Genomic DNA, 27,239 nt, shown 5'->3' on the forward strand with positions numbered 1-27,239 from the left:
TGGTGCTTTTTTTGCCCCGAGTAGTGAGCAATGGCGCACTGTCTTTAAAACGGGAAAGAACCGGCGTGCATAGTATCAGCCACGAGAATATTTATTTCAAGTGTTATTGCCTATAAAGTCTTAAAATAGTTTTCCTCCCGAAAAGGCAAAATAAAACACAGATGACTGATTATAGAACGGTATCCCTGCTCGGCTCGGTACATAGGACACGCTTCACCTTTTATACTGCTCATGCCTAGACATCAGAGGCGCAAGAAGCTGCTTTGAGTTACAGATCTTCAAACAATGAGTCAAAACAAAAAATCAATCCCTCCAGTCCCTGGGTGCAGTTAGCTAAAGATAAAAGAGAAAAATAAAGTTATGCTAAAGCAGATAGAGGAAAGGAACAGATATGCCAAGGAAACACAGAGGACAAGTGCAGAGCTGAAGCGGGCCCAGTGTGAGCCAACATCAATGAATTTTTATCTTATCAAAAAGTTTTAGGGTTGCCAGTTCATTTCAGACTGGATCACTCTGCTCCAGGGCTGCCTGGAGCCTTGCCTTCAGCACGAGCTGCTCTCTCCGCCCTCACATGCTTCCTGCACGCCCCTAAATACCGAGGCAGGGGGCTAGGCTGCGCCTCTCCCTCCCTGCGAAACTGCTGCAGACTGCAGCAGCGAACCGAGGGCTCTGAAAATCCCTACAAAGCTGAACTGAGATTTCTGATTAAATGTTTGGTGAAAAAATGCGGAATCTCACACAAAAACAGTAAAGGCATTTTCTCATGGTGATAAGTCCCCACCTCCCTCTCTCTCCCTGTGCATTTCAATGGTAAAGGGATGTTTTTAACGTCGGGGGGAAAAAAAGAGCGGTCTTACTTATCTTTTTTGGTGGTTGGCTGATTCATGATGCTTTTGATGCCAGCTGTCTTGACCGAATCGAGCACATTGCTTAAGCCTTTGCCTACAAGGAGGAGAGCGTCACACCCCGTGGTCCTGGTATGTGTCTGGATAGCTCCAAGAGTACAGAACCAGCTGGGAATGCTGATTGGTAGAGGTGGGAAGTCTGACTGATGCCAACCATGGGACGGCAGATCGGATAGGGCCACTTAGTGGCCCTAAGCAAATTGCAGGGGACCAGCAGATGTACTGGGCTGGAGGCACCGATGCTGGGTGCTGCTGTTGCTGTGGGTTTGAGGGGATTTCAGAGAGCTGCTTGTTAACCTGCTGCTGGCTCTTCTCACTTGGTGCTGCTCTGAGAGAAATATATGTCACACTTTTCTGTGTAAACAATGACATCACCTGCTATAGAGATGTTTATGGGATTGCAAACTGAACAGGAAAAGAGTTAATGAGCATAGATGTTACTGTGAGATATGGTGTGAGAGACTAGGCCCACAGTGTGAAAAACCGACGCCTTCCATCTGATTTCTGTAAGCTGGAGGTTGCCCCGTGCAGCAGAAATGCTCAGCCAGTTAAAAAAAAAAAAAAACAACAACACACAGAGATCTGCAGCTTGATATCTAATCCCATTCATCCCTGGGTCGATGGTACCTTAAAGAGAATTGCTTTGGATTTTTTAGTAGTCGTCCCAGGATTGCCAGCAGCAGGGGCTGCGCTGGGGCTGGAGCTGTCCCACCAGTGCCAGCCTGTTTCTTCTGGTCCCACCGGTTGGTTATGTTGTCTGGGCAGAACATCACGTGTGCTGCAAAGGTGCAAACAGGTCTGTGGTTTGGCAATGGAAATGCTGGCTGTGGGACACGCTGCTTGCTGACTGAGGGAGAAGCCATGGCAGGGACAGCTGATGCCTAGGCAGGGAGCAGGAGGTCATGACAAAATGAGAAATCCTGTACAGAAGAGACATGTGGTGCCTTCTGATCTTGTTTCCTTCCTGAAGGATGCGAAGCACAAGTTTCGAAACGTGCTGGTTTTGAAGCAGGATGAACCGGGAGGCTTTCAGACAAGCACAGGGCTCAGTCAGCCAAACCTGAAGCGGAAGGTGCTGTAGCCAACCCTGCAGAGTGCTTTGCTTGTTTTTGTTTGATGCCTGTGCTGAGTGGATGCAAAGGAGCAAATGGAGCTGTGGGCCTCTCCTACTCAGGGAATAAGGCCCTGCCTGGCCACTGTGGCGAGCACCAGCTGCCTGCCTTCCCTGTTTCAAACCTGGAGATGGAGTGTCACGGCGAAATGTGCTGGCCGGCCTTGTGCTTCTCAGCATGAGGCTTTTCTCCCTTTGTCTTTCCCAGCCTGGCCATGCCAAGTGTCCCAACAACAGCAGAGCAGTAATGCTCCTCATTTAGGGCAACACCTCACTGAAGCGCTTGCATTTCAACAGCACAAAGGCAACTCTGATGTGCCAAAGGACACTGTGGATGCCCCATAGTATGAATCCCTCTCCGGAGAAGACAGCCAGACCGGGACCTTGGGGAGGGCACCTGGGCAGGTTGTGGCTGCTGGTGGGCACACCTGTGACTTGGCTTTACCAGAGCAGACGGAGCCCTGGGGAATGTGTTGGCTGAGAGACCTGTCCCAGTGCAACCCAGCATGCAGTAGGAGGCAGATGTTTGCAGAGCGTGTGTTATGGAAATCAGACCAGTCAAAACTTGACTGGCCTACGGTAATGCTCCTCTCCTCACAACAGTGGCAGCTGAGTTTTCTTTGGCCAGAGGTAGGAGAGAACTGCTGTGCTCAGGGCAGCAGCCTGTGCGGGGCAGCCAGGGCCAGCCCTGCCATTCCTAGCCCCCTGACATGCCCAGGACACCCCATGCAGGCTCCCCATCCCCTCGTCCCAAACCCCATGGGAGCAGTGGGTGTAGCGATAATAGCAGGGTTGTGCAGCTGTCAATTTGTATGTCTGCGTACCTGAGCAGCTAGCACATCACCTCACCACATCCAGCATGGCCCCAAGCACACAGTCACCTGCCGACACCCAGCAGTACAACCCAGCAGGGGCTGCCAACGTGCACTGCATCACTGTCAGTGCTTTTCAGGGCTGGGCATAAGGGAGAGAGGCCATCTCCAGCTCTCCCCCCACAGCCTGAGCAGCTGGACCTACAGAAGTATTGAATTAGCTTTGTTATACCACTGATCTGAAGTCATTACTGGTGTAAGCCGATGCAGTCCTATTATTGCTGATGGGATTGTGGCTCTTCACGTCACAGGTGAATTGGGCTCAATTAACCAGAGCTGTGGTCTTAATTAGATGCTCTGCTCTCCAAGCCTCCTTGCAGAGGTAGGACATCTGTCCCACCTCACCGCCCCACAATCCCCTGAGAGGAGATGGCCGCATGTTACCCTGGGTACAGCACAGCATCCTCACCTGGGGAGCAGGACCCATCACGAGGCCATGCCTGTCTGCTGGAGGGGCCCTTCCTGAGGCACCGCTCACTCCACTAAATATAGCGCCTGCCTGGGCTCTATTTCTGGCACCCATTTTAGGCGCCGGGAGCCCTGTGGGACCCCCGCTGCTGAGTGTGGCGGGAGGAGCGGCAGCTTCCTGAGGGCCTGTGTCCTTCCCTGCCAGGAAGGATGTGTTTGGGACGGAAAGCTTGCGTGGGGCTGCCTGGCCGGCTGCTGCCAGACAGACGGTGTGACAGCTGATGGCTGCCTCCTCCCCAGCTAACCAAGAGTTCCTTCCTCTGCCTTCTCAAAGCTTCTTTTCCATTTTGCCCCCCTTCAAAAGCTCATGGGAAAGTAGCCAGCTGGAGTCCTCTGCCCGCCAATGACACAGCCATCGGGACAAGGCTAAACGTGTGGTTGAGGGCTGGTCGGGTGCACAGCCTCCAGCAAACCCCTCTCAAACCACTTCCCTCCCTCACCCTGGGACTCGGCAGGGTCGTTGTGGCTACCCTTCGCGTGTCGGCTTGTGAGCCGGAAAGTGCCTGCAGATAGCAAGGAAGGGACCGGCAGCTGGTGGCCCCAGCAGTGCTTGGGGATGGTGAAGGTCATGTTTTCTCACGGCCTTGCCAGAGTCCTCCCTTTGGGAAGCTGGGGAGCTGCGGGCAGCTGCAGGGCTGGTCTGGAGCAGGGGCTGCTCGTCCCCAGGAGTGCACATCAGTGCTCCGTGCTGATACACCATGGTTTAGACTCGCTTTCCAGGCTAGGCATTGCTTTTAGCTCTTGCTGTAGACGCTTATTCTGCAGATGTTCTAGCAGTACATTTTTGGAGGCTTGCTCGGGCTGAGGGGGGACGATGCCTCCAGGGGATCCTCAGGGAAGGGTTGCCTGATCCATCCTGCCTGTAATCCGCTGGCCTTAATGAAGGACCCCTCCTTGCTCAGCAAGTGTGCAGGTGCGAGACTGGTGCTTAGCACCCTGGGGTCTGCGATACCAAAACACGCCTGTCGCTGCTCATAAGGGCAGGCGCAGGGGAAGGCGCTGCTATTTTGGTTTGCAATGGTTGCTTTGCTGCCGAGATAAGCTGTGGTGGGTGGCATGCACATCAGACGCTACCCTGCACTCGAAAAAACAGAAAACAAACAGAAAACTGAGATAAGCAGTGCTTTAAGGAAGATCAAAAACTTGTCTGTGTTTTTCCTCGCCTTGGGAGAACCTATGGTCCTACCACCAGATCAAATGCAGGTTAGTGTAGGTATACACAAGGCTCTTGTGCAAAAAAGTGGCAAATCAACACTGTAACTGAGAGGATATGACAGGCTCGGTGTGCATCATCGCATCGACACACCAAGGAAGCACTCTGAAAAAGTCATTTGCGTTTCGATGTAGGTGCTCAAGCCTTCCCACGCAGCAGTGGGAGGCAGGGAGATGGCTGCATTTCAGGTGGGAAGGGCACAAAGCACGCCTCTGGTTACTTTGTCTCCTTCAGTATCTTGCAGCGGTGCATTGTTGCTTTCTCAGCCTGCTTTGTTTTCATTTCACCCAAGCTTCGCTGGAGCAGCAGCTCCTGCTTGCACTCAGTTAAGTACGTACCTCTGGATGCACTTTCAGCCCTGTCACCCCAGATGGGTCAAAACCCAATGGTTGGATGAAAGCACAACACTGCTGAGGTGTATTTTCTTGCTGAAGGTTTACGTGCATCTCCCTTTTGCTTGCATAGCTTGCATACGTCGGGGCTGCTCTCTGCTGCTATTGCTGTGCAATAAGTCACTCTCTAAACTTAGCTCTGATCCCAGCCGTCTTCCCCTGGAGATGCACACTGCTTCTTTCTTCCGCAGTTGCCGACATGCAGGTTGCATTCATCCCACATATCCGAGATCCTCTGATGGTGCTTCGTGACATCCCTGCTTCCCTGAGTGTTGCTCCGGTGTGTCCATCTTGGGGATGGCTTTGCTCCGGGAGCTGCCTCTGGGAGGGCATGCAGGCAGCTCTCTCTCAGTGAAACCCCATGCCAGCTGGGTAATGGGGGGAGATTAATGACTGCCTTGGAAGCCAGTTATCCAGCATGCCGGCCGGAGGGCAAGCATCGTGATAGTTGCAGCAGCTGTTTTGGAGAGGAGGGAAATGAGGGGAAGATAAAATTGCACGCCCAGAATGCCAGGGTAGCCTGTGTTCATGCTTTGATGTCTTCTCCCTCCACACCCTCCTGTGGGTTCAAAATGAAACTAGACTGCATTTATAATGGGTGTGTGAATATCTGTATTTAGCTGCAGCAAGCGAGCTTTTGGGCTGGAGCCTCGTGTGTGCGTGGTGCTGGGGAGATGCAGCTGGGAGCGAGGCAGAGAGCTTTCTGTGCCCTGCTGTGGGGAAACACAGACACACACCCATCATCCCACTGATTTGGGAACTGCAGGCTAAGAAATCCCAACAGGCATGGATGCGAGAGGAGGCAAGGGGAGACTCAGCACCCTTTTGTTCCTCCTTAATGGTGGAGAAGGAATGGTGGGTAGGTCAGCACACAGGCTCCCCCTGCCCCTCTTTGTGACCACAGTCAGATTGGTGGCCAGGACGATGACTTCATGCAATAAACAGACAGCTGCAGACCCACCTCAAATTCCCTAGAACAGATATGTACAACTGGAAAAGCAGGGCTGAGAGACTGGAAGGCACAGCACCCCTCCTTCTGCCAAGGCACTTCTGAGTGTGCAAACAGGAGCTCCTCCAGCCTGCCAGGCGCACACCAGAAGATGGCTTGGGGGAACAGAGCTGCTCCTGCTATTGTGCAACACCACTGCATCCACTTCTGCACGGCGTGCTTTAATCAGCAGCCCTCCCTCTGGCCCCCAGGCCTCAAAATTCCACAAAACCCAATTAACGGAGATGAGAGAACTCTAGCATGTATACATATGAAATTTCAGAAGGCTAAAGAAGAGACTCCTAATACCATAAAGCCTGCCCTAAAGTAAAATTTGCATCTGAAATCTACATAGCTAACTCCTACAAGGAAGACAAGATCATTTAGTACGCTGCTTTCCGCCTCCACCCCTCCCCCCTCCACGGGGGTAACTTACCCAAGTTTTGTTGGGTTTCACTCCAGTCAGTTTGCAGCTAAGGAGCACTGCAGAGCCAATGCAGCACCAGCCCTGCATGCAGCACAGCTGCCCCATAGGAGAGCAGCAGCCCTGGAGGGTCAGGAGAACTTCTCCAGGTGAGCAGCCCAATGCAGGCTCATACAGTGCTTATACACGCTCATTAGGGGAACGTATTTAAGACTGAACTAATTAGCACCCACCAATTCAGCACATTGAGCCCAAGCGTTTCATGCTTTGTTGACCCAGTGGTACACTGGCCTGTTCAGGTTGCCTGCCCTGAGAAAAACAACACAAACAAACAAAAACCTCAGCAAAAACAATCCTTTAGGTACAGGTTAGGTGTTCAGAGAAGAACTGATGAAAAAAATGACTTAGCCCTTTCAGATCAGTCCTTTGTTTTACCATATTGTTTGTTTCAGATACAGTTTATCTTCCTATTATCCTACCTGGGGCTTAATTGCATACTAATGCTTCCGGGGCTGTGCTCATTTTTGAATCTCCATGTGCGTGGCCTCAGTAAGAGCGGCACACCACTGCCCTCTTCAACTGGGAGGAACCAGGTGAGAGCTGAAGCCCCTCGCCCAAATTCCTCTAGGAGCATAGCATACCCCCTAGCAGGGCAGGGGGATCAGGCAGCGTGCTGGCAGCACAGGTAAGCATTTCACTGCCAAAACACAAGGCCTCAAAGCTGCTTTTTTTATTACCTCCGGATTCTGCAGAGGGCTCGTTATCTCACGCCACGAGCCAGCATGATCAAAGCCCCAGGAAAGGTCAGGCATTCCTGCAGGAGCCACACTCAACCAGCACTCCCCCAGCCCACAACACCTCCTGAAATCCTTTATCTCACTAACGAGCCAGCCTACAGATTAGCCAGCCCTGCTTCAGCTTGATGGTGAGAGCACCCAACACCTGGCCTGGGTTTTCTGAAGAGGAGAGTGGTTTTTTTTCTTTTGTTTTTGTTTTTTTTTTATGATTTTGTTCTGTGAAGGAGACAGAGTTTCCTTCCTCCACCTTAACGCAAGGGAGCTCGGGGCTGAGAAAAAGACGCATCTCCGTGCCACACCAAAGAAGCTGCTTGTCTCACAGTGTCGGCTCCTTCTGTATCACACAGAGTGATACAAACGGTGAATTGAAATATCCTACGCCTGAAAAATCATCCATGGCACCTTCCAGCGAGAGGGTGTTGCTCTCCCAGTGCTCGACTGGCCTGTTAGCCCACAGGAGCACAGTTGTCACCCTCTTCCTCTGCCACGCTTTGAGGTGCAGGGGAGTGTAACTTGCAAGGAAAATCAAACTGTCCCTAATAATGGGGCAGCGGTAAACTTCAGAAGTGCCTCTTGAGCAAAATAACACATAACCCTTGCGTGGTGTTGGAGGTTCACAGGTTTGAGGCGTGACTGCGGGACGACCCCTCGCCACAGGCAGGGTGCTGTGAGCAGCCGTAGGACCATCTGGAGGGGTGATTTACGGGGGGCTTGGGCAGTCTGGCAATTCAGGCTCTCTTTTACGATGTTTAGACTTTTACCCGTGTTATAAAGTGCAGCACAGGCTTTTTATGAGGATGTAGGTGCCTGCTGCACAAAGCTCGGGCTGTGGGTTGGGTGTTGTTTTTTCTTTTAAGAATGACTTTAAATTTTAAAGGGCAGCTCTTGAATTAAAAAAAAAAAAAATCAAGTCTAACAGCAGGCAGGAATATCCCATGCAGGATTTAAAAGGCGTCATGTGCATTGTGCATACCAGCAGCAAATTTTAAGCCCTCTGGCACCTTCCCAGGGGTGAGCACAGAGGCCAAAGCAAAGTTGGAGGAGATCCAGCCCTGCCATCAGTGGGAGAGACATTTTGGGTCTGGAGGACCCACATTTGGGTCAAATGACTGTGTTTTGGCAGCTCTTGGAGGCTGACAGCCCCATAGCTGACACAGGAACATCCCTTGAAGCCTGCTTGGTTGGCTCCTCATGGTGTTCCTGGTTCTGGTACCCACAGCTAAGCATCCATGCCTGGACTGTACGAAGTGTGTGCACATTCAAAGTGTTTGAAGCTCTGCTTCTTTACACTCGTGCTTCACCCCACTCGTTCTCTGCTCATGCTGAGCTGTATACTGTGATCGTTGCACTTCTAGCTACTCACAGTGTTGTGTCTCCCTGGTGTTACAATCCCTCATGGGACTGATCCAGAAAATTCAGCTGGTAGTTTTTGAGCACTTCTGTTTGTACTGAGGTCATCTTTCACAATATGACAGAGAAATAATTTCTGTTATGACCTTCTACTGATGGTTCAAATAACCTGTCTCAGGGACATCCTGTTTCTGGAGGGCCCTATTGCTTTAATTCCTGTTAAAATTGGTTTTGCCTTCTGTGGAACAGTGCTGCAGAAATTAAGTACTTGCAAATGCGTTTTACCTCCAGATATATGTTGCTGTTTGAATTTTCAATCCTAGTGAAGCTTTAGCAGACTGCTACTTTTGGCCTAATCATTTGTACGTTTTTAGGGATTTTTTTTTTCTTAGTTTAAAAATGAATATTTTATTTTAAGCCTTTGGACCATCTTGCCCACATCCAGTGATGGATGTCTAATGAGATGACTTTTTACCTCCACTAAATGGTTATATTGTTTGCGCTGATGTATGCTAAGACTTGATGCATTAAATCTTTGGTCATTAGCAGATGCCATTAGCAGAAAAGTCCAAATCACTTAGAGCTGTGACTTAAGACTTTTCATTAAAACCTGAATTTGCATGTTATTGGATAAATCTGTTAATACGGTTTAGCTGGACTCAGAGAAGTTACTTGAAAACTTTTTTCCAGTTGGTATGCAGGGTCAGCAGCGCCTGGGAGCCTTAAAGTTTAGAAAATGACCCCTCCAGTGCTTGCTTTGTACCCCGCTATATGCTGGGTGACCCTCTGTTAATCCAACCGCATACAGCCTGCCCCCAGGCCCTTAACTCCATAAAATCCAGTGGCAGGGGCTCCTCACTGCTTGACAGTGTATGGACGGCCCTTCCTGGACCTTTGGTGTCAGGCAGTGTCGGCCACAGCAAAAATTTGCCCGTGTGGGTAGGAAGCTTGCCCAGCGCAAGGACTAGCTGAAACATCATTGTGAGTAGTCAGAGTCTCCACTCCTCCATTTTCACATCCATTTCCATCTTGTTTTCTTGGATTCCCTATTTTTTACAAGGCAAAGGAAGTGGGAGTGCTTCCACAAGTGTCGGTCACACTGGGTAGTGTGGGCAGTCCAGCTCGGTCTCTGCTGTGCTGGAGGTAGGCAGGTACTTTCCAGTCAGCCTTTCTGCTGCAAACTCAGGTGCAGTGAGGCAGCTCTTGGACACATACAAGTGTGCCGGGTGGTTCCACATCTCTTTGAGTCCTTGTGCTTGCCTTCATGAGGCAAGAGCATCTCTTCTTAAAAAATCCCCACTCAAAGAAAAGTTGGCTGTTTTCAGCCTTCTTGGTCTCCATTATGGCACGTGACATTGAGTAGGCCGCGATACGGACTTGCTGTAAACATGTACTTGGGAGCGGTCTTATTTTGAGCACTTTTCATCCACTGCATGTGTCATACTGAAAGGCATTGCCTGGTCAGTCACAGGAGCACTGGTCGGGGCTTTTTGTGGGCTCACACCAGGAGCCTTGGCCTGCATCCTGTGGGATGCAAAGAGACCAGTGAGGAAGAGTCGCCTCATTCTGTGACACAGATTGTGGCCCCAGCAGGAACACCAGCCCTCAGGGTGTGCCCTCTGGCCACTCACTGGCACACCAAGTTCACGTATTCATCCAATTGGTGATGTCTCATTTGTTTAAAAGGTTTCCAAGCTCAGTTTGGGTCCTGGAAGATGCAGAGGACTGCCTGTGTTGAGCATTGGACCAAAGCTTGTGCAAGAGCATGGTGTCAGCTCTGTGGAAACATCACAGTGCTTGTGTTCACCTTGACCAACAGAGGATGGAGAGGGCTGTGGAAAATGATGGGAAAAAATGCCTTTTTGGCAGTCCCATTTATCTATGGCATATTTAGTGGAAGAGGTATGCTTGCTGCTGCCGAGCATGTGATTTGCTGCTACAAATTAATGCATGTTTGATGTGGGTCTCTTTGCACCTGTGTACATCAGGAAAAAGAGGAATCATGCAGGGTGGACAGAGTTAAAGGACCATCATGTGGGAATGGGAGCTCAGAATGAGCACTGCCCTGTGAAGTTGTGCAGCATTTGCTGGGAACCAGTGACCATCAGAGAGACCTCGTTGCTGCGTTGGAGAATGAAATCAAACATCACAAAATGTTTTAACAGCAAAAGCTTTCCAAGCGAGTCTGTGGCTTTGCTGGTGATTTCATGCCCTATCAGTTGTTAGTGAGTATTTCTGAAACTAATGGGCCGTGCGACGCTAGGCATTATCTGTACACATGTGCACTGGCAGCCTACAAATAGCAGCAGGCTTGTCCTCTCCCTGAGCAGGCTGGGAAGCACTGCCCGGCTCCCCGTGCGGTGCTGCAGCACCTCGGGTCTCCCTACAGCTTTCCAGAGCAGGCAAGAACAAACAAATTAAGGAGTCGCGAGAGAGAAGAAAACTGAGATAGCAGGGGATTTCTAATCAAGTTATTTTAATGCTGGGTGTGCTTTAATCACTCACTTAATGGCGGTGCTTAATGAACACTTGAAATAAAGCATGTTTCTGTCAGAGATTCAACAGCCATGTTTTTAAAGCTGTCTTGAGGGAACTCAACTGTTCATTACAACTTTTCAGCAAAAAGCAGTCAGAGTTGTGCTATATTGATTTCCAGGGTGGAAAGGGATGAAAAAATAAAGTTGCCAAAAGAAGAAGAACGTAGAGAAGCTATTAGTTTTCACACCAATGTCACAACTAACCTGAATCAGGTCACTGATTATAATGCGTCTAGATAGATGCTTATCCCAGGTTTTATCAAATCCCGTTCACTCTTGTCTTTGCAGTGCTCCCTAGGCTGCTGTACTTGGGTTTTCATTGCTTTAAGCAGAGCAGTTTGCCCTTCGTCTGTGGGCATCCCTGTACACTGCCTGCATTTCCAGGTGTGATGCCTTGTGCTCTAAGCAGTGCAAGCTCCAGTCCAGAGAAGAGCCCAGCATCACTGGGATGCGTGGCTTCACTTTGCCACCTTACTGGGTTGAGTACTGTGACCATCACCTTCCGTGTTCCCAAAACAGGAAGGATCAGCAACATAAATACTCCCCTACTGCCAAGCTGGAAACAGAAAAGACTGACTCTTTTATTTGTCTCTGTAGATCAGAATATTGCTTAGCCTCTGTTACTAAGGGGGTGATTCAAGTAGTGCTTTCAGGTGAGGTTGGAAGCAAGGCTGCAGATCGCTACCTCCATACCTGCTACCTCCATACCTGCTCTCTCATTTGCTCTGCTGCAGTGTCTTGTACTTGGAGGAGGTTTTGAAAATTAAACATAAAGCAGTCTCTTCTGTCAAGAGATTAGAAGGAGGCTGGCTTTATACATACAACTATTTGCTGTAAATAAGTGGCTTGGGGATGAGGGGAACAATCCTACCTCTCTATATTAAGCTTGCTGCTCCTCTACAGAGTTGTTCACACAAGGAGATTGTATGCCAGCTCCCAGGAAGGTGGCAAATTATAATTGCAGTTATTGCTGTCGTTGATTATCTGTTTCATCTATGAGTAATAAATTCTGGCCAGAACACTTTCCACCTCCAGTGCCTGTCCATGACAGCACATCTTCTCACACAGGCCTGGTTTTCACACTGCTCCCAAACTGTGCTCTTCTTGCTCTTGCATTTCTATTGCAACAGCTGGTCATCAAAGGCATAAACCCAGAGTCAGTTTAGCCATTAAAATGCTATCGCTATTTTGAGACAGCAACTGAAACTGCCATCTCTGTTTGATAAGTCCTTCTGTCTAAGAATGATTTCAAGGCTCTAGAAAGAAGAAATTAAATCGACTAAGAAAGGCACAGATTTTCCTTGGTTTTTTTTTCCAGGCCAAGGTATCCTCAAATCCCACTGGAAGTCATTGATCCTCTGGTACTGCTGTAGCAGGAGTGGAAAGGGTTGCGTTTTCTGCTGTTGGGTGTTTGACAGAGCTATCCGCTGTTGCATTTTCTTCTCTCAATTTAATGTTTGCTATCAAAAACCTGAAGTCCTCCTTTTCAGGAAGAAAAGGGAATGTGTACATTTGGCTGTGAGGATCTGCTCGTCTCCTGCCTTAAGAATTTTTGTTGCGTTGTTTCTTTGTATTGTTTTTGGTGGTTTTTTGTTTTTGTTTTGTTTTGTCTTAATTTGGCTATTTTTGCTTGAATTGAGAAGACCATCTGCCAGTTCCTGTACCCAACACGCAACTTGTTGACAGCAGAGGAGAAGTAAGGAGCTGGGGGCACTTGGGCTCTTTTTAGAGGCAGATCAATGTTTAAAAGAAAAACAAGAAGAAGAAAGAGCAGAGCTGTTTCGGGTGTTGCTTTCAGCCTTTTGTTCTACCTTCAGGCTGGGGCTGGAGCGCTCCTTTGCTGGGACAACCTGATGGTGGGAGCAGCGGTGAGGTGCGACAGTGGCCACATGGGACGTGGGCTACGTTCCCCACCACCAGCAGCGCGGCTGCCTGCGTGGCTCTGCAGGGCTGGCAGGGCTGCTCTCTCATCTCCCTCTGCACACCAGCTGGAACAAATGGTCCCTGCTACAGCCTGCCTGCCCAGTGCTGACCCGCAGGCATTTTTGCCGTGGCTGGCTCAGGCTTTTTATAGTTTTTGCACACTTGTTGCATATAGGATACCTTACAGCTTTTAGCTAGATGTTTGGGGAGGTGGGTGGGTTTTTTTTAATTATTTCTTTTTTTTCTTCTTTTTTTTTTTTTCTGGTAGTCTCACATTTCTTCAGAAGCATTTCAAAAATGAGAGAAAACCGTGGCAAGGTGCCTCAGTGTGTAACACAAGGTCTTTGGATTCATACACCAACAGGCTCTCAGCCTCCAAGATGTGAACACCTTGTATTGTTTTGTTTTGTTTTGTTTCATTTCCCAGAATTGCAGATCTTGAGCATGGCTGCACATTCTTGCTTTCCTTTCTGGGGCATGTGAGGAGGGTTGCATCCGGAGCTGAGTGAAGGCCTTTGGTGTTAGGCCCCTTTTGGATAGATGTGTGATTTCTCAGACTCCTCTGGACATCAGATTGCATCCTCAGCTTCTCTGTAGTGTTTCTGTAGGCTGCATTAGGTACCAGCGTGCACCGAATTATTACGTTTTGGTGTATGGTTACTTGTGGGAGCAGGAGGAAGCCCGCTGACAAAGAAAACACAGCTTGGTGGATTTCGGCAGGAGAAACCTAATAGCTCCTTCTCATATGTGAGCCCAGTGTAGGATTTTGGCCATAACAATCAGCCATGAAAAGCTTCTGGGGTGGCAAAGCCTGGAGAAAAATAACAAGGAAAGAGTGGACATCAGCAAGCAGATCACCTGCTTGGGCTGGCTTGCAAGGGCAGGCATGAGATCAGTACTGGTGGAGTCCGTGGGGCTTTTAAAAATAAGTCAGTGGGCCTTTCTGGCCCAGGCCAGAGTGCTCCCGTTGTTATCATTGTTTTATTTTATTTTGCAGGCTCTGGCTCTGCAGACCCCAAATGCTGCTGACGGAGAGGCAGCCCCTTTCTGTGTTAATTTTAAGCCCGCTGACAAGCGGTTTGCTTTTCTCCTCACTTCTCACAGTTCCCTCACCCGTTGAAAACCACAGCCACGGGCTTAGGGGATAAGGTGCTGAGAAGTAGAAAATAAAACCGAATCTGTTGGATGCTGAGGAGCAAGGGGTGCCCAAATTGGCTTACTGCAAGGACAAACAGGCGACTGCTGAAAGCAAGAAACCCTGATACCACGGGCATGCATGACAATTACAGCCAATATAATACAAAATGTTAATTACTAAAATTTGAGAAATTAATGCTGATTAGCAGCTGTGTGTGTGACCTAAATACATCTGTTCCTTGATCTTTATTCATAATGTACAGTTTATTGTTGATAAAGTAATTGCTGAATGGTGGGCAGGCCCACGGAGTCTCGCAGCTAAAGACTAAGGCCTGATCTGTAAATCAGCTGAGATTTGTTGGTGTCTGTTTTGGTCGCATGTATACAGATTGGGAAGATGAACAGCAGCCTGCGCTATCGCCTTTACAACTCAACTCAAACATATTATTGAGAATTCATATTGCTTTTATTATTTGGTCTCAAAAACGGACCTAATGCTTGTTGGCTTTAAAACACCTACCAGTGCCGCTTTCTCTCTCCATCTTGCAAAATATAAGACAAGGCCAAAGCTTAAATTAAAATCCTCAGGTTCTTATCTCTTTCCCACAGGAAAGCAAATCTGTGTTGAAAACCGTAAAATTAAGAGGAGAGCAAGGATAGCATAATTTAGCAAAAATTCATGGCACCAGATTCTGAGCTATATGACTGGAGGGATAGGTCAGACATTAAGAAGATACTGCCTGCTAATGCAAGTTCCTTAAGGTGGTGCTCTGGAAACAAGGAAAGCAGAAAATGCGGCACTGCTTCCCATTTGCTCCTTCTTCGTCTGCTCCTACCGGCCTTAACAATAAATTGAGCTGTCCATTGAATAGCCCTCCTGGTTTTAGAAGTCCAGAGAAATCCTTGGTGTGGAGTTGGAGCATTGTCACTACGTCTATTCGTGCCAGGATTTGAATAGTGAGACTCAAAATTAATTTCATTCGGTTCCTAAATGATTTTTTTTTCTTCTGTTAATTCACAGTGCTTGACAGGCTGTCCTCGCTGAGATTTATCAGTGGTTTTCTCTGAAGGCCTATTGCTTTTTTTCTTTTTTGTCCCTCCTTTTTTATTTTATTAAAAATCTGTTTGTGGCATAATTGTTTTAGCCAAGGGGAAGGGTGGCGGGATGGAAATGAGGAGTGCCTCTCAGTGCTGGGATCGTCGCTGCGGTTCATCCTGCTGTGGGAACAGCGACTTTTGTCTCATGCAGCACTACCGCAGAAGCACTGCGTTGGCATGGAGGAGCCCCGCTGCCTTGCGGGCTTGATTCATGAGCGTGGTTTGTGGGAACATTGCCTGGCAGTACCCACTTTGGGGCCCCACTGGGTGTTTTCAGCGCTTTGGTCCCTCCCTGGGCGAGGTGGCAAAGCTTCGTGGCTGTCCTCGGGGTGGTCGGCGGTCTCCTTCCCAAATGGCTCCTCCAGAAATGCCACTGCCAGCCCGTTTTAGCTTCAGTCATACCAGTATGTAAAAACTGTATTTTGGAAGCTGCACATCGCTAACGCTGTTTTCCCTTCTCTTGCAGTCCAACAAGGTGCCAGTGGTACAGCCTTCTCACGCAGTTCACCCCCTCACCCCCCTTATCACCTACAGCGATGAGCACTTTTCCCCAGGCTCCCACCCATCTCACATCCCCTCTGACGTCAGCTCCAAGCAAGGTGAGCCCACGCTGCCGGGGGGCTTTGCTTTTCATGTTTCAGAGAGAGGGCTCCCACCATGCGTGCCCTCTTTCCGTTCTGCCGCGATGCTGGTATTTAGCTTGGCCGTTTAAATCTTCGTGCTCTTCCTAATGTGATAATTCTGGCTTGTTTTACTCGTCAGAGCCTTTTAAAATCTCAATAAGCAGCAGCCAGTCCTCACCACCCCCTGTTGTGCCTGAGGCTTGCAGCATGCAGACAGAGAAACAGCAGTCATCCATCGCTGTCCCAAAAACTGGGGAAAAGCACTTCAGTTCTGCTGTTATCAAAACCTTTTCTTTTTTTTTAAATCAAAATTGTGTTTTATGTTCTCATGTTCTTGCTTTCTGAATTTTTCTATATAGTAATTGGCATAACTGTAGTCTAACCACCATCACCCAACGAGAGGCTTTTTTAGTTCTGACTTTCCCTGGATGCCTTGTTTTTGTGTTGGCCTTGCTATGCTGATAATAACATGGGCTCCCTCCAGAAAATACCAGACATGTGGCTGTGTGGTTATTTTCCTTTACTCCAGACTGCAGATGCACGTATAATTCTTTTTTCAGAGAAGATGAAGCAAATGGAGACCTCATGTCCTCATTTGTCTTCCTTCTTCGTGTGAATGCCCAGAAGGAGGACACTGGTGGTCGTTCCTTGAAGCCTCATGGGTGCTGTGTGTGTTAGACTATGGGATTTGCACCCCACAGCTGCAGCTTGTGAGCACAGGAGGTTTTGGCTTATTGAACGGTGGGGCATCATTCTCCTCCTCATCTCCTGCAGACCCAACCAGGAATCCTCCTTTGTGCTTACTGCCTGTCCTCCTTTTCTGCCTTGTTTTGCTCTCTGTCCGCTCAGCCCATCTCTCATACGGAGCTCTGATATTTCCAAACAGGCTCTTGATTCCTCCTCTTAGCATCTGGCAAAGATGCCGATGGACAATGCAGGCTGGAGGCTTTTGCTTTTTTTTTTTTTTTGCTGCGATGGTCTTGATGTGTGTGGTCTTCCCATGCTCCCATCCCAGCACCACCAGCATGTCACAGCAGCTGCAGTGAAGTGGTCCATGCCGTTGCTGCTGAGGGAATATTTTCCCTCAGGTCCTCTGCCAAATGCCTCCGACCATTGTTTCTGTCCTCGCCTCCCAGTGTGGGGCTGGAGCAAGATGCTGCCTTGCTGCCCCAGCCCCAATGCTGGGGGTCCCACAGTGGCTTGCCCCTAGCATCGCCTCTCTCACCATGGGTACCTCAGGATGGACACATGGCTACCACCTTTCCATAGGCAGTCAATTCATTCTTCCCTTTTGTCTTTATTGCTTTTAACCCTCCTGAGAGCAAATCTGCCTTCAGATAGTGCTGGCCGTAGGGCTGCTTCACATTTTCCTCCTAGGCATCAGGTAGCTGGTGTTTCTCCATAAGAGGCCTGAAGTTTTATGCGCTAGGCCAGAGAGCACAACGTCCTCACCATGGGTCAGAAATGTACATTTTGGGGAAGGAACACCGGCCCAGCTCTTCACACGCAGCTTGATAGGGTAGGGGCAAGGTCGTGCCACTGCTCCTCAGGAGCATCAGCTGTCACCAAGGATGGGAGCTGGTCTTCTTTTTCACCCTTTTCTAACTGCTCGGAAAGAGTGTTTGCTGTTAAAAATCCTGGAATACATAAAATGTTCTCTCCTGTCAGCCACCAGCTGTTTTACAGCTCTGAAAAAACAACTGGCCAGAGATTTGAGCCTCAGGCTGTGGTCCTAAGCCTGGCAACTTAGCTTTTGAGGCACCAAAAAAGACACAGTTTGTAGTAACAGTCAGTGTTATTTTCTGTCCTTTCCTGTACACAATTCCAAAAGATATTCCTCAATTCATTTAATTAAATTCAGAAGATTTAAATGCAAGCTATGGGGTGGGGTGGGAAGGAATCAGTTGTGTCAATCTATAAAACCAAGTCTCAAGGTAGCACACACTCAATCTTGGGCCTTTGGAGTGTCACTACATAAATATTTAATACCCTTTTAAAGCAGCTGATTTAACATGTGAAGTCGACTTAACACTTCCTTCTGCTTCAGTCTCCTCTTCCCCAAACATATTTAAATAAACCGATGTTCTTTGCGGCCTCTGCAACTGTAATTCCATGTCTCCTGGGGGTGTGAGTTTGAGGTGAAGAATGGAGACCAGAGGCCCTTCTGGGACCAGGATTAGCTTTAATCTTGAGGTGATTCTTACAATTGTAGGACTCTGTGTTCTGGGGAATGTGAGCTAATGGAACGTTTCAGATGGGACCCTTTATTTTTCCATGAAATACTACCAATGCAAAACAGATTGACCTTGGAGCCCACAGGAGTCAACTTGATGAAGAGCTTAGTTGGAGCTGGAGTGACAATTGGAAGCCAAATGAATCATATCAAGTGTGACCATTACAGGCCTGAAAATGATTCTTAATTAACCACTGATCCTCTGTGGTAACAAGTTTCCAAAATCAGTGAATCCATAAGGGAACCAGCAAAAATGTGCAAGTAGCAATTTACCTAATCTAATAGCTCTGCTGTGCTGCCTCTGACAATGCTTTATTTTTATTTTAGTTTGTCTTGCTTCGTGCTGTTTGTTGGAGGAGTTCCTCAGGATTCTGCTGGGTTTGGTAGAGCCATGTAGAGGACAGTTTTGCCTAACACACCTGACAGGAAATCTGAACTTATGCAGGTCCTTAGCCCAGACATTTATTGTGCCGCTACACTTATTTCCCCCCCAGTATTTCCATGTGAATTGCAATACTTACTTATTATTTAAAAGGTGGCATGAGTGGCCTTTAACTCCGACCAAAAAAGTGGTTATTTCTCACCCAGAAAGTATTCCATCATAGCGGTGGCTGTGTTAGTTGTGAATGGTAACTTGCATTTGCAGTATTTTGAGGTGAAAGTCATTCATTCTTCTGTACTCTTTAACAGGCATGTCCAGGCATCCTCCAGCTCCTGATATCCCTACCTTCTATCCCTTGTCTCCAGGGGGGGTTGGACAGATAACACCACCTCTTGGCTGGTAAGATCTTTCAGCTTCTTTTCAGACAAGGTGCATGTTTGTACCATCCGCTGGTGTTGAGTCAGTCGCAGCATTAAAAAATAAGAATGTCGCTGCAGTAAGAAATAACTATGTTATTTGAGTTTAAAAGATCAAAAAATGTTGATCTTTGAAATGAATTGAATCTGGTTTTTGAACACGTACAGAAATTGAAGTGTGTAGATTTCACTTTGAAGTCTTATGGCTCGGATTTGTGGCTCTTGGCATTTGGAAAGATAGCAGAAAACAGTTCTCAAGGAATTAAATGTAAATTTTTAATAAACAAAATTGCAATTACTGAAGGGAGGGGAGGTAAGAGAGAACTTTGAAGTGCGTGTGGTGGGGGGGAATCTTGAAACTGCACCAGAATGGAGAACAAACTTTTGTAGTCTGCTGCTTCTTACAGTTTCTGTATGGAGAGAAGCCTCAGTTATTAGGAGACTTTGCTCTTCTTGCTAATATTAGCACTCGTAAGATCTTTCTGTGCCATTCAGAGTGTCATTTTCCTTTTGGAGGAAACACATGGTACTTTCAGAATGTAATCTATTTGGCAAGATGCTTCATGTCTGCTTGGAGTAGATACATACTCACTCCTCAGTTCTCTCAGAGCAGGGAATAAGTAAACAGAGCAACAATTTCAGTGCTTTAGAATCCTTATCTTGACTAATCTATGCCCACACAACGAGAGACGTAGATTTTTCTTCGTGTGTCTGTGCATGAGAGGAAAACATAATCCAGATGACAGCAGGCAGAGAAAGTAGAGACCATAAGATGGTTAAGTGCTGCGTTGCTGGCAAATCGTGCAGGAAGTGCCACATGCCTTTTTGGAGCAAATTGTTATCAGATACAAAACTAAAATATGGAAGCATCTGACTCCCCATTCATTGCTGCTAGGCTGACTCACCGCCTCCACCACCAGCAGGCAGTTCCTGGTATTCATTTTCCAGATGAGGTCCATCATTTTTTTTGAATAGTTTCATGATGCAGAGGCTGGAGGGGAGGGGAGTGGCTTAACTGGAATAAGAAAGAAGAAGAGAGACAAGCTGTGATTTTACAAGGTTTGGGAATGTGCTCAGCGGTGCTCATTGACAGTTGGACATACCTGGCCATCCCTTATGCACCGTGGCTTCCAGCTCCCTCATGTGTGGAAGTGCTGCTGAGACTTCCTCCACCCTTTAAGCACTGCTCATTTCCAGTAATTTAGTCCAAGTGTGAAACTGATATCCTGAACCCTACAAAGGCCACTATCCACTTCTTCTCCCTCCGCTTCTGAAAAGCTGATCTACCAGTGAGTAGCTCTTGGAACAGGATTGACGTGTGTGGTGATCTTGCTGGGCTGGTTCAGGTACTGGGGCTGAACTTGGTAAGGCTGAACTTTAAGTAGTCAGGGTGTACTTGTGTTGATATTGGGCTTTTTGTCATACGCAAGTATAGTTTCTTAGAAGAACTGGCCACTTGTTCCTCACTACAGAATGCACAAATGAAGAAAGTGTTAAGGTATCACAGACTTACAAAACTATTCAAAAAGTTTTCTATCTTGGTAATCTGTACTCTAGTGTTCTTGCCGTGAACTACATTGGGAATATTTGGAACAAAATGTCTCTTTTGTAAGAGCTAGTTAACCAAGTCTGATTGCGGTATTTCTAAAACTAGGTGCAAGGGGGCATGCACATGTGTTTTGGAGGTGGAAGGTTGGTTGTTTTGCTTTCCTCTCCAGTAGAGACCTAGACTGGGAATCTTACATTAGCAAAGGAGAAAGTCCTAAGTATTCAAAGCTAATAAACACTGGAACACAGCAGAACTCTGGAAAATTTTGCCTATTTTTGTTTCACCCTGAGTTCCCATCAAGTGCTTACAACTCTAGGGTTACTACTGAGTACCGTATGATTGATGGGTTCCTTTCTTCTGTGACCTCAGGCAAGGTCAGCCTGTATATCCCATCTCGAGTGGATTCAGGCAGCCCTACCCATCCTCACTCTCAGTCGACCCTTCCATGTCCAGGTAGGTGTAGGAGGTGAATGACTGACTGGGGAGTAACTGCTGGCATTAGAGGGCAAGTTGCTCTTCTGCTTGCATCTTGGTCTGCCTTTGCTTGCTTTTCAGTCAGCTAAAACTTTATGTGTACATTTTTATTTAACATATTTGTGTATATAACAGTTTGCCTGGATCCCACACTGGTTTCATTCAGCATTTTCTTGGCAGCTTCTGAAGTATCACAATTAGGAGCACCAGTAAATTGTCAGCAATTAATTGATCTGTTTCATCTGAAATGAGTCACTAGTTCCTTTCTAGATGCAACATATAACATGCATACTTTGGTTTTACTCATACAAGTATGAAACCAGGTGGATTGTCGTTCTCATTCTGTAGTTTTATTTTCAAAGTTGTTGGTAATTAGTCTTGAATCATTTAGGTATCACTCCACAGAGAAACTTGCTCAGAAATAGATATTTCATAGCCCAAAGCCATTAATGGCAGGGTATGCCAACACAGTGTATTTGTGCTGGTGTGTGACTCAGGCACTGTGTCTTTATGTTAAGCGCAAGCAAGCAATGCTAACTGAGACTTGGCCATGACACACTCCAGACCTCCTCTTCTCTGCTTTTGCGCTCTGAAGGCAGCTTCTGCATCCCGTCCTTGGTGTACACAAGGTTGCAATATACCATTCTTGTTTCTTTTGTGTGACCTGTAGAAGACACATCCTCTTGCACGGGGAAGTAAGACAGGCCACTTGATAAGTGGTAGGTCCTCTTGCCTCTGTCTGTGTGGGTTCCTTTGGATTTTTGCTGTCCCTTCATTTCTTTGCAGTGGAATGACAAGCATGCGCCCGCCAGGTGATTGGGAAGAAAAGCCACTCTTTCTCTGTAATAAAATTGCCTGATTTGGTTACAGGACTTAGTGTTTGCTTTATTTTGATGGAGTGGAGGAAAAGACCAAAGGGACTAGAGAAAAGAGAGGCTGAATGCAATTCCTTAACCAGCACTCATTCAGCAAAGCTTTAGCGCATGAGCTTGCTTGTGATGTTACTGGGGCGTTCCACCAATCCAAAGGCTAGCATGTAGGTTTTCGTCTGCCCTTGGGCTTACAGTCCTCAGCACCCTGGAGGTCTGTCTCAGCCATCCTTGAAGAGGAACTGGGATAGCAGGGTGGAATGATGGCGTTAGTGGTGTTGTTTTGTTTTCTGTTTTTTTTCTTGTACAGGTAGAAGGAAGGTTAATTTAGGACACAAATCTTTCTCTCTCTCTCTCTTTTTTTTTTTAATTCCTTCTTCCAGAATGTAGGAATTTTTCATCAATATTAGTTTGTGAAGCAGACAGTGAGTTTAGGTGAAGTGATACTAAAATCTTATAATTTAAGTACCTTGCAAAGCGAGAGATTCCTTACAGACCTATCAGATACTTCTTGAAAAGACTTCTTCTTTTATTTGTTTCTGCATGGCAGTACCCTCTTTTGCATTGGCTGGTGGTGGATATTCTACGAGTGTTTATATCTTGGTGTGAAAATACAGTTTTTGGTTAAAAAATGTGTATTTTTATTGCTAGTCAGTGCAACGGTACAACCATTAAATGTTTCTGGTGTGCATTGCTAAAACTATTTGCCTGAAAGGTAATGAAATAACTTCTTTAAAACCAAAATGGTGACTTTTTTTTTTTTCCTTGAATGAACTGGCTACAATGCACAAATCTTAGCCAAATATTTTTCATGCAGTCTTAAATAATTGTCTTTCCATTGCAAATTCTGTAGTGTTTGCATTCTCCGGGCATCCCACCGCTGTCATATTTGTTTGATGCCTATCTTCAGTAGGGTTACAGACCTTCCTTTGTTTTCTCTTCTAGGTTTTCACATCACATGATTCCTGGTCCTCCAGGCCCTCACACAACTGGAATCCCTCACCCAGCTATTGTAACACCTCAAGTAAAACAAGAACATCCGCACAACGACAGTGAGCTAATGCATGTGTGAGTCTGCCTTTCTGTGCTAGCCCTTTATCTAAAAATGCTGGAAAACTTACCCTATCTGAAGAAGAGTCACGGTTAAAACAAAACAGCAACAAAAATAGCAACAAGCACCTTACATGACCTCTCTGAATATTAACTCTTCTCCTATAACTAGGAGAGTTGTACTAGATGACCTTTAGGGGTCCCTTCCAACTCAAACAATTCTGTGATTCTAACATCCAAAAGAGGGATGTGGGCTACTGTTTTAGAAGAGTAACGAAGCCATTTGTCATTCCAGTATAGCACTCCTAAGCTATCAGTGGCAATCATTTTGATTGCAGTATAATTGTGGATCTGTCTACATGAGGATGGTGCCTGAGTAGGAATTCACAAGCTTTTTCTGGGAACATTTTTAACTGCGAAATCTACTAGTAGAAAGCAGCATCTTTGCTTTCTACTTGAAGGCCTCCGAAAGAAGTGGGTGAGGAGCTATCCTCCTGCATAAAGCAGTGCCCTGCTAGGATAGCAGACATAACCATTCAAAAAGAGGATTGAGATAGGTGATGAATTTGGAGCAGATTCACAGATCAAATGTTATTTGCTAGAGAATGTCAGCTTGATATCCCCCCTGAGTTTTACATTCAGTCAGTTCTCTAAAAAGACATGAAAGGGGGCGAGACATGACCACTGAAATTCAGATTTTTACCAGTTATTTGCCACTGTAACCACTGATTGGAAATTTCCATGGGGTTTGGGTTTTTTTTTAGGCTGAAGGTAAATAGATGCTTTTTTTCCCTCCTTCTCCCTTCCCCCACCACGTTTTAGGAAGCCTCAGCACGAACAGAGGAAAGAACAAGAGCCAAAAAGACCTCATATTAAGAAACCTCTGAATGCTTTCATGTTGTACATGAAAGAAATGAGAGCGAACGTTGTAGCAGAGTGTACTCTGAAAGAAAGCGCAGCTATCAACCAGATTCTTGGCAGAAGGGTATGTACAGAAGGGTGTGTGTGCGCTCACGTGTGCTGCTAATTTGTGTGTGTTTCCCTTTAGTGAGTGTGATGGCTCGCTTTCTGCTTGAGGTGCTAACTAATGTGCAACTATCAAATTAGCTATAGAAGATAAAACAGGCAACTAAAAATAAAAGCAGTGTCTTGATTTTTTTCCTTTTCTTTGGAGTTAGCCTCATCATCCAATTGGTGTCTGTTCCACTTGTGTCACATGTCAGCACCTCAGATGGGAAATACTCTCATCCACATGTGGAAGGAACATTCAGATCACCCTGTAGGTCCTCCTTTAGGCTGGCGTCCATCAGGAGGGACCCATTCAAAGATAAATGCTGAATGCCAACAGAGACAGAAGTGAAAAATGAATGCGGTGCAGGTCTGGCTGTAGAAGCATGGAGACTGGGAGGGAACCTGAGGAGGTCATTCAGTCCCACACCTGCTCTACAAAAGCCGGTTTCCTCAGCTTTCTCAGGGACTTGTCAGGTGTTGACTGAAGTCACCAGCTGAATACTGATGGTCCTAGCACATGTCCCAGAGTCTCTCACTAGCCTTGCTGAGAGCCATTTGCTTTTGTGGCATTGCAGGCATATTTTCTTCTATCCATGCGCTGAAAAAAAATGCAGGCCAGCCCACAATTACAAACTTGATGTTCAGTGTAAGTATTGTTCTTCCAAAGGGAATGCAGCATAGATAATCACCCATTTTAGCACTGATTGTACCAAAAGTTTAAAAAGGGACAACATTCGTAATAGTAGGTATGGATTCTTCAAATTCCCTTGCTCAGTGAACACCTTTTTTTGACTACTTGTTACGTCAGCATCAAGAGGCACTAAAACTCTCTGGAAACCCCGTGCTTTTAAGTGAGAAGTCAGTACACAATTTTAGCCCTCTGAAGCCTTTTTTTCCCACTCAAACAATGCAGAAATCTCTTGTTACTTATCCTTTGGTTCTTCTTTCTCTGATGTTTTTGTTGCTTCTTCTTCAATGACATCTCAGTGCTCATATCTTCCATTCTTGCACTCAGGTCCCTATGATTGTGTTTTCATTCTCATTCCCTCAGTAATTCATTTTAGTTGCTGAGTATGTCTTGGCTTGAATGATGGCAGTGACTTATTTATCTCCATTTTGCTACTGAATCAAACCTCAGTGCTATGCTCAGTGCTTTTTCCATTGCTTTGGAATTTCCATAAAAGTACTTCAGGTTCTCCTTTTCTGTGGTACAAATGTACATCTTATCCCATTTAATTGCTTGGAGATTAATTATTATCAAATGTTTTGTTTTCAGTCATCCTATTCCTTGTTCACTGTACTCTGTGCCGCTTTGGAACAGGAGCCTCTGTTCTCAGGAGCTGACGCCTTGCATGCTGCTGGGCCCTCTGATGCCATCAATTAGTCAGAAAGTCCAACATAGGAAATCTTCATGTTTAACCAAGGAAAGCTTCTTTCTCTCCTTCCCACCCCTATGCCTCTGATTCTAGATCTTAGCTCAGCATTTCTTCACACCCAGCAAGGGTCAAAGCATAAAACACTCTCAGTGAAATGGCAGCTTTATGCACCTTCCAGGTCTGCAGTATGGAAGAATGCCAACTTCTAAGAAAAAGCCTTCTAACCCAGAGCTTTCTCTGCATGTTTTGGAATCCCAGTTTTTCTCTTTAGCAGCTCAGAGGGTTTTAAGTGTAGGCACTGAAGCCAGCAAGAAATGAAAGACTGGCAGCATTGCCATACAAGGAGCATTTTTGTAAATCTAGGAACAAGTGACACTAGAAAATGAAGAAGAATGGGCCAGGCAGCTACAGAAAAACTCCATATAACCTGTAAAAACTTCCAACAATGTGCTGAGTGGAAAACTAAGTTTCCATTCTTAGACCTTTTACCTTCACGTTTCTGGTAAGGCAGCTGTTCTCTGACTGTCCTCTTGGTACCATCAAATAATATCTGCAGACAGAGAGGCTGTCCCCTTATCTTATTTTCTTAAGGTTTTTCACTTCATTCACACTGAACCAGAAATGTTCCGCCTGTCACAGAGGCAGTCTGACCCTTCTTGTTCCATGCTGAAATTTGGCTGCCTCAGTTGCTTGTGTGGAATTTGTTCCACAGTTGTAACTGGGCTTTTGTTGCATTACCTGCTATTGACTGCTTAGACACAAGTGAAAAATGCTCACTCCTCATTCCTTAAATGCTCAGAACCTTCCAGTTTTGGAATGCATGTGTGGAATATGAGAGCTGCAAATAGGCTGAGCTGCTCTGCTCTCAGTAACACATTGAACTTGCCAAGTCAAGGCAGACCAGCCCTGTAGTTCACATCTTCTGACATGTAACAAAATGATGTCTTAAATCAGATGTGATTTGATCTAAAATCGTGATTCTGTAAATTATTATTGCGAGTGTCTCACTGATTTCACGTCTGTGTTTTTAATACCTTTCTTTTTATAATGCATCCTGCATCACTATCCCTCTCTGTCCCAGCGCACGTTGTCAAAGTCAAGCAAGACACTGAAAGCTGCAGCAGTGAACCTGATTCTAACTAAAACTCCATTTGTCTTTTTGGCTCAGGTCTATTATAGATGTTTCAATAACTACAAAATGATTGGATACCAGTGTAAATGGTGCCTTTTGCACTGTGCAGGTTTTCGGTTTAGTTTGTTGTTTTTCAAATTAGGTAAAAAGAGCAGGAAATTTATCCTTTCTTGGCTACAGAGGTCAACTCGTCATTTGGAAGACTACAGTTCTGTGGTGGTTGTTTCTTAGAAACTTTTTGCAGTTGCCATTTTCTTCTGTTACAACCACAAGAAAGCAGAAGGCGGGTACCTTGGAGCTCAATGTGTAGAGGTTGATCTCGGAACAGGAGCCTGTTGGTGCTCTGAGAGCCCTTCATGACGATGAAGACCTGCGTGCAGCTGCTTCAAAGCAAGACAGCAAACCCTTCTGTGCTGGGGAGCTCAGTGCCCTTTAAAAGCAGCACGAACCTGCTGTTTTGTCAAGAACTAGGATATTTTTTGCTTTGTGTGTGTCTGTGTCGTGTTGGGAGAACATGGTTCTTTGAGCGGATTATACGGTGAGCCCTGTTTCCATAAGTGATTTTTGTCTTGCTCAAGGCAGTTGGCAGTTACAGAGTTGACAAATGCCTGAAAGTTGTTTAATAAACATGGGTGCTTGTAGCTGCTAATGAATTTCATTTTTGCAATGGAGAAGGACTGAATCAAAGTCACAAAAATACTTGCTTATGTCATCTGTTGCTTAGGTAGGAGTTATTTCCTGGTCTAATGCTGTGTTTATTTGGTTTGCAGTGGCATGCTCTCTCTCGTGAAGAACAAGCAAAATATTATGAACTAGCTCGTAAAGAAAGGCAGCTACACATGCAGCTTTATCCAGGCTGGTCTGCAAGAGACAACTACGTAAGTTGCTTTCTTGAAGGTTCTTTTCGAA

At 46.4% G+C, this 27,239-nt stretch overlaps 1 protein-coding gene across 5 annotated transcripts in view; it reads left to right on the top strand.

Moving 5' to 3' along the window:
* The window catches only part of LEF1 (lymphoid enhancer binding factor 1), a 54,687-nt gene that overhangs the window by 10,006 nt on the left and 17,442 nt on the right, over positions 1-27,239 (top strand). For 3 of the 5 annotated variants that reach the window (NM_205013.3, NM_001398058.1, NM_001398057.1), the window contains exons 4-8: positions 15,682-15,814; positions 18,762-18,852; positions 22,707-22,829; positions 23,634-23,796; positions 27,101-27,208. In NM_205013.3, the coding sequence (NP_990344.1) occupies positions 15,682-15,814; positions 18,762-18,852; positions 22,707-22,829; positions 23,634-23,796; positions 27,101-27,208 (618 nt within the window). Of the gene's footprint in view, positions 1-15,681; positions 15,815-18,761; positions 18,853-20,787; positions 20,872-22,706; positions 22,830-23,633; positions 23,797-27,100; positions 27,209-27,239 lie in introns of all 5 variants that reach the window. The other 2 variants (NM_001398056.1, NM_001398055.1) reach the window with 1 other exon arrangement.

Source organism: Gallus gallus, chromosome 4 (genome assembly GCF_016699485.2).
Source record: "Gallus gallus isolate bGalGal1 chromosome 4, bGalGal1.mat.broiler.GRCg7b, whole genome shotgun sequence".
NCBI lineage: Eukaryota > Metazoa > Chordata > Aves > Galliformes > Phasianidae > Gallus > Gallus gallus.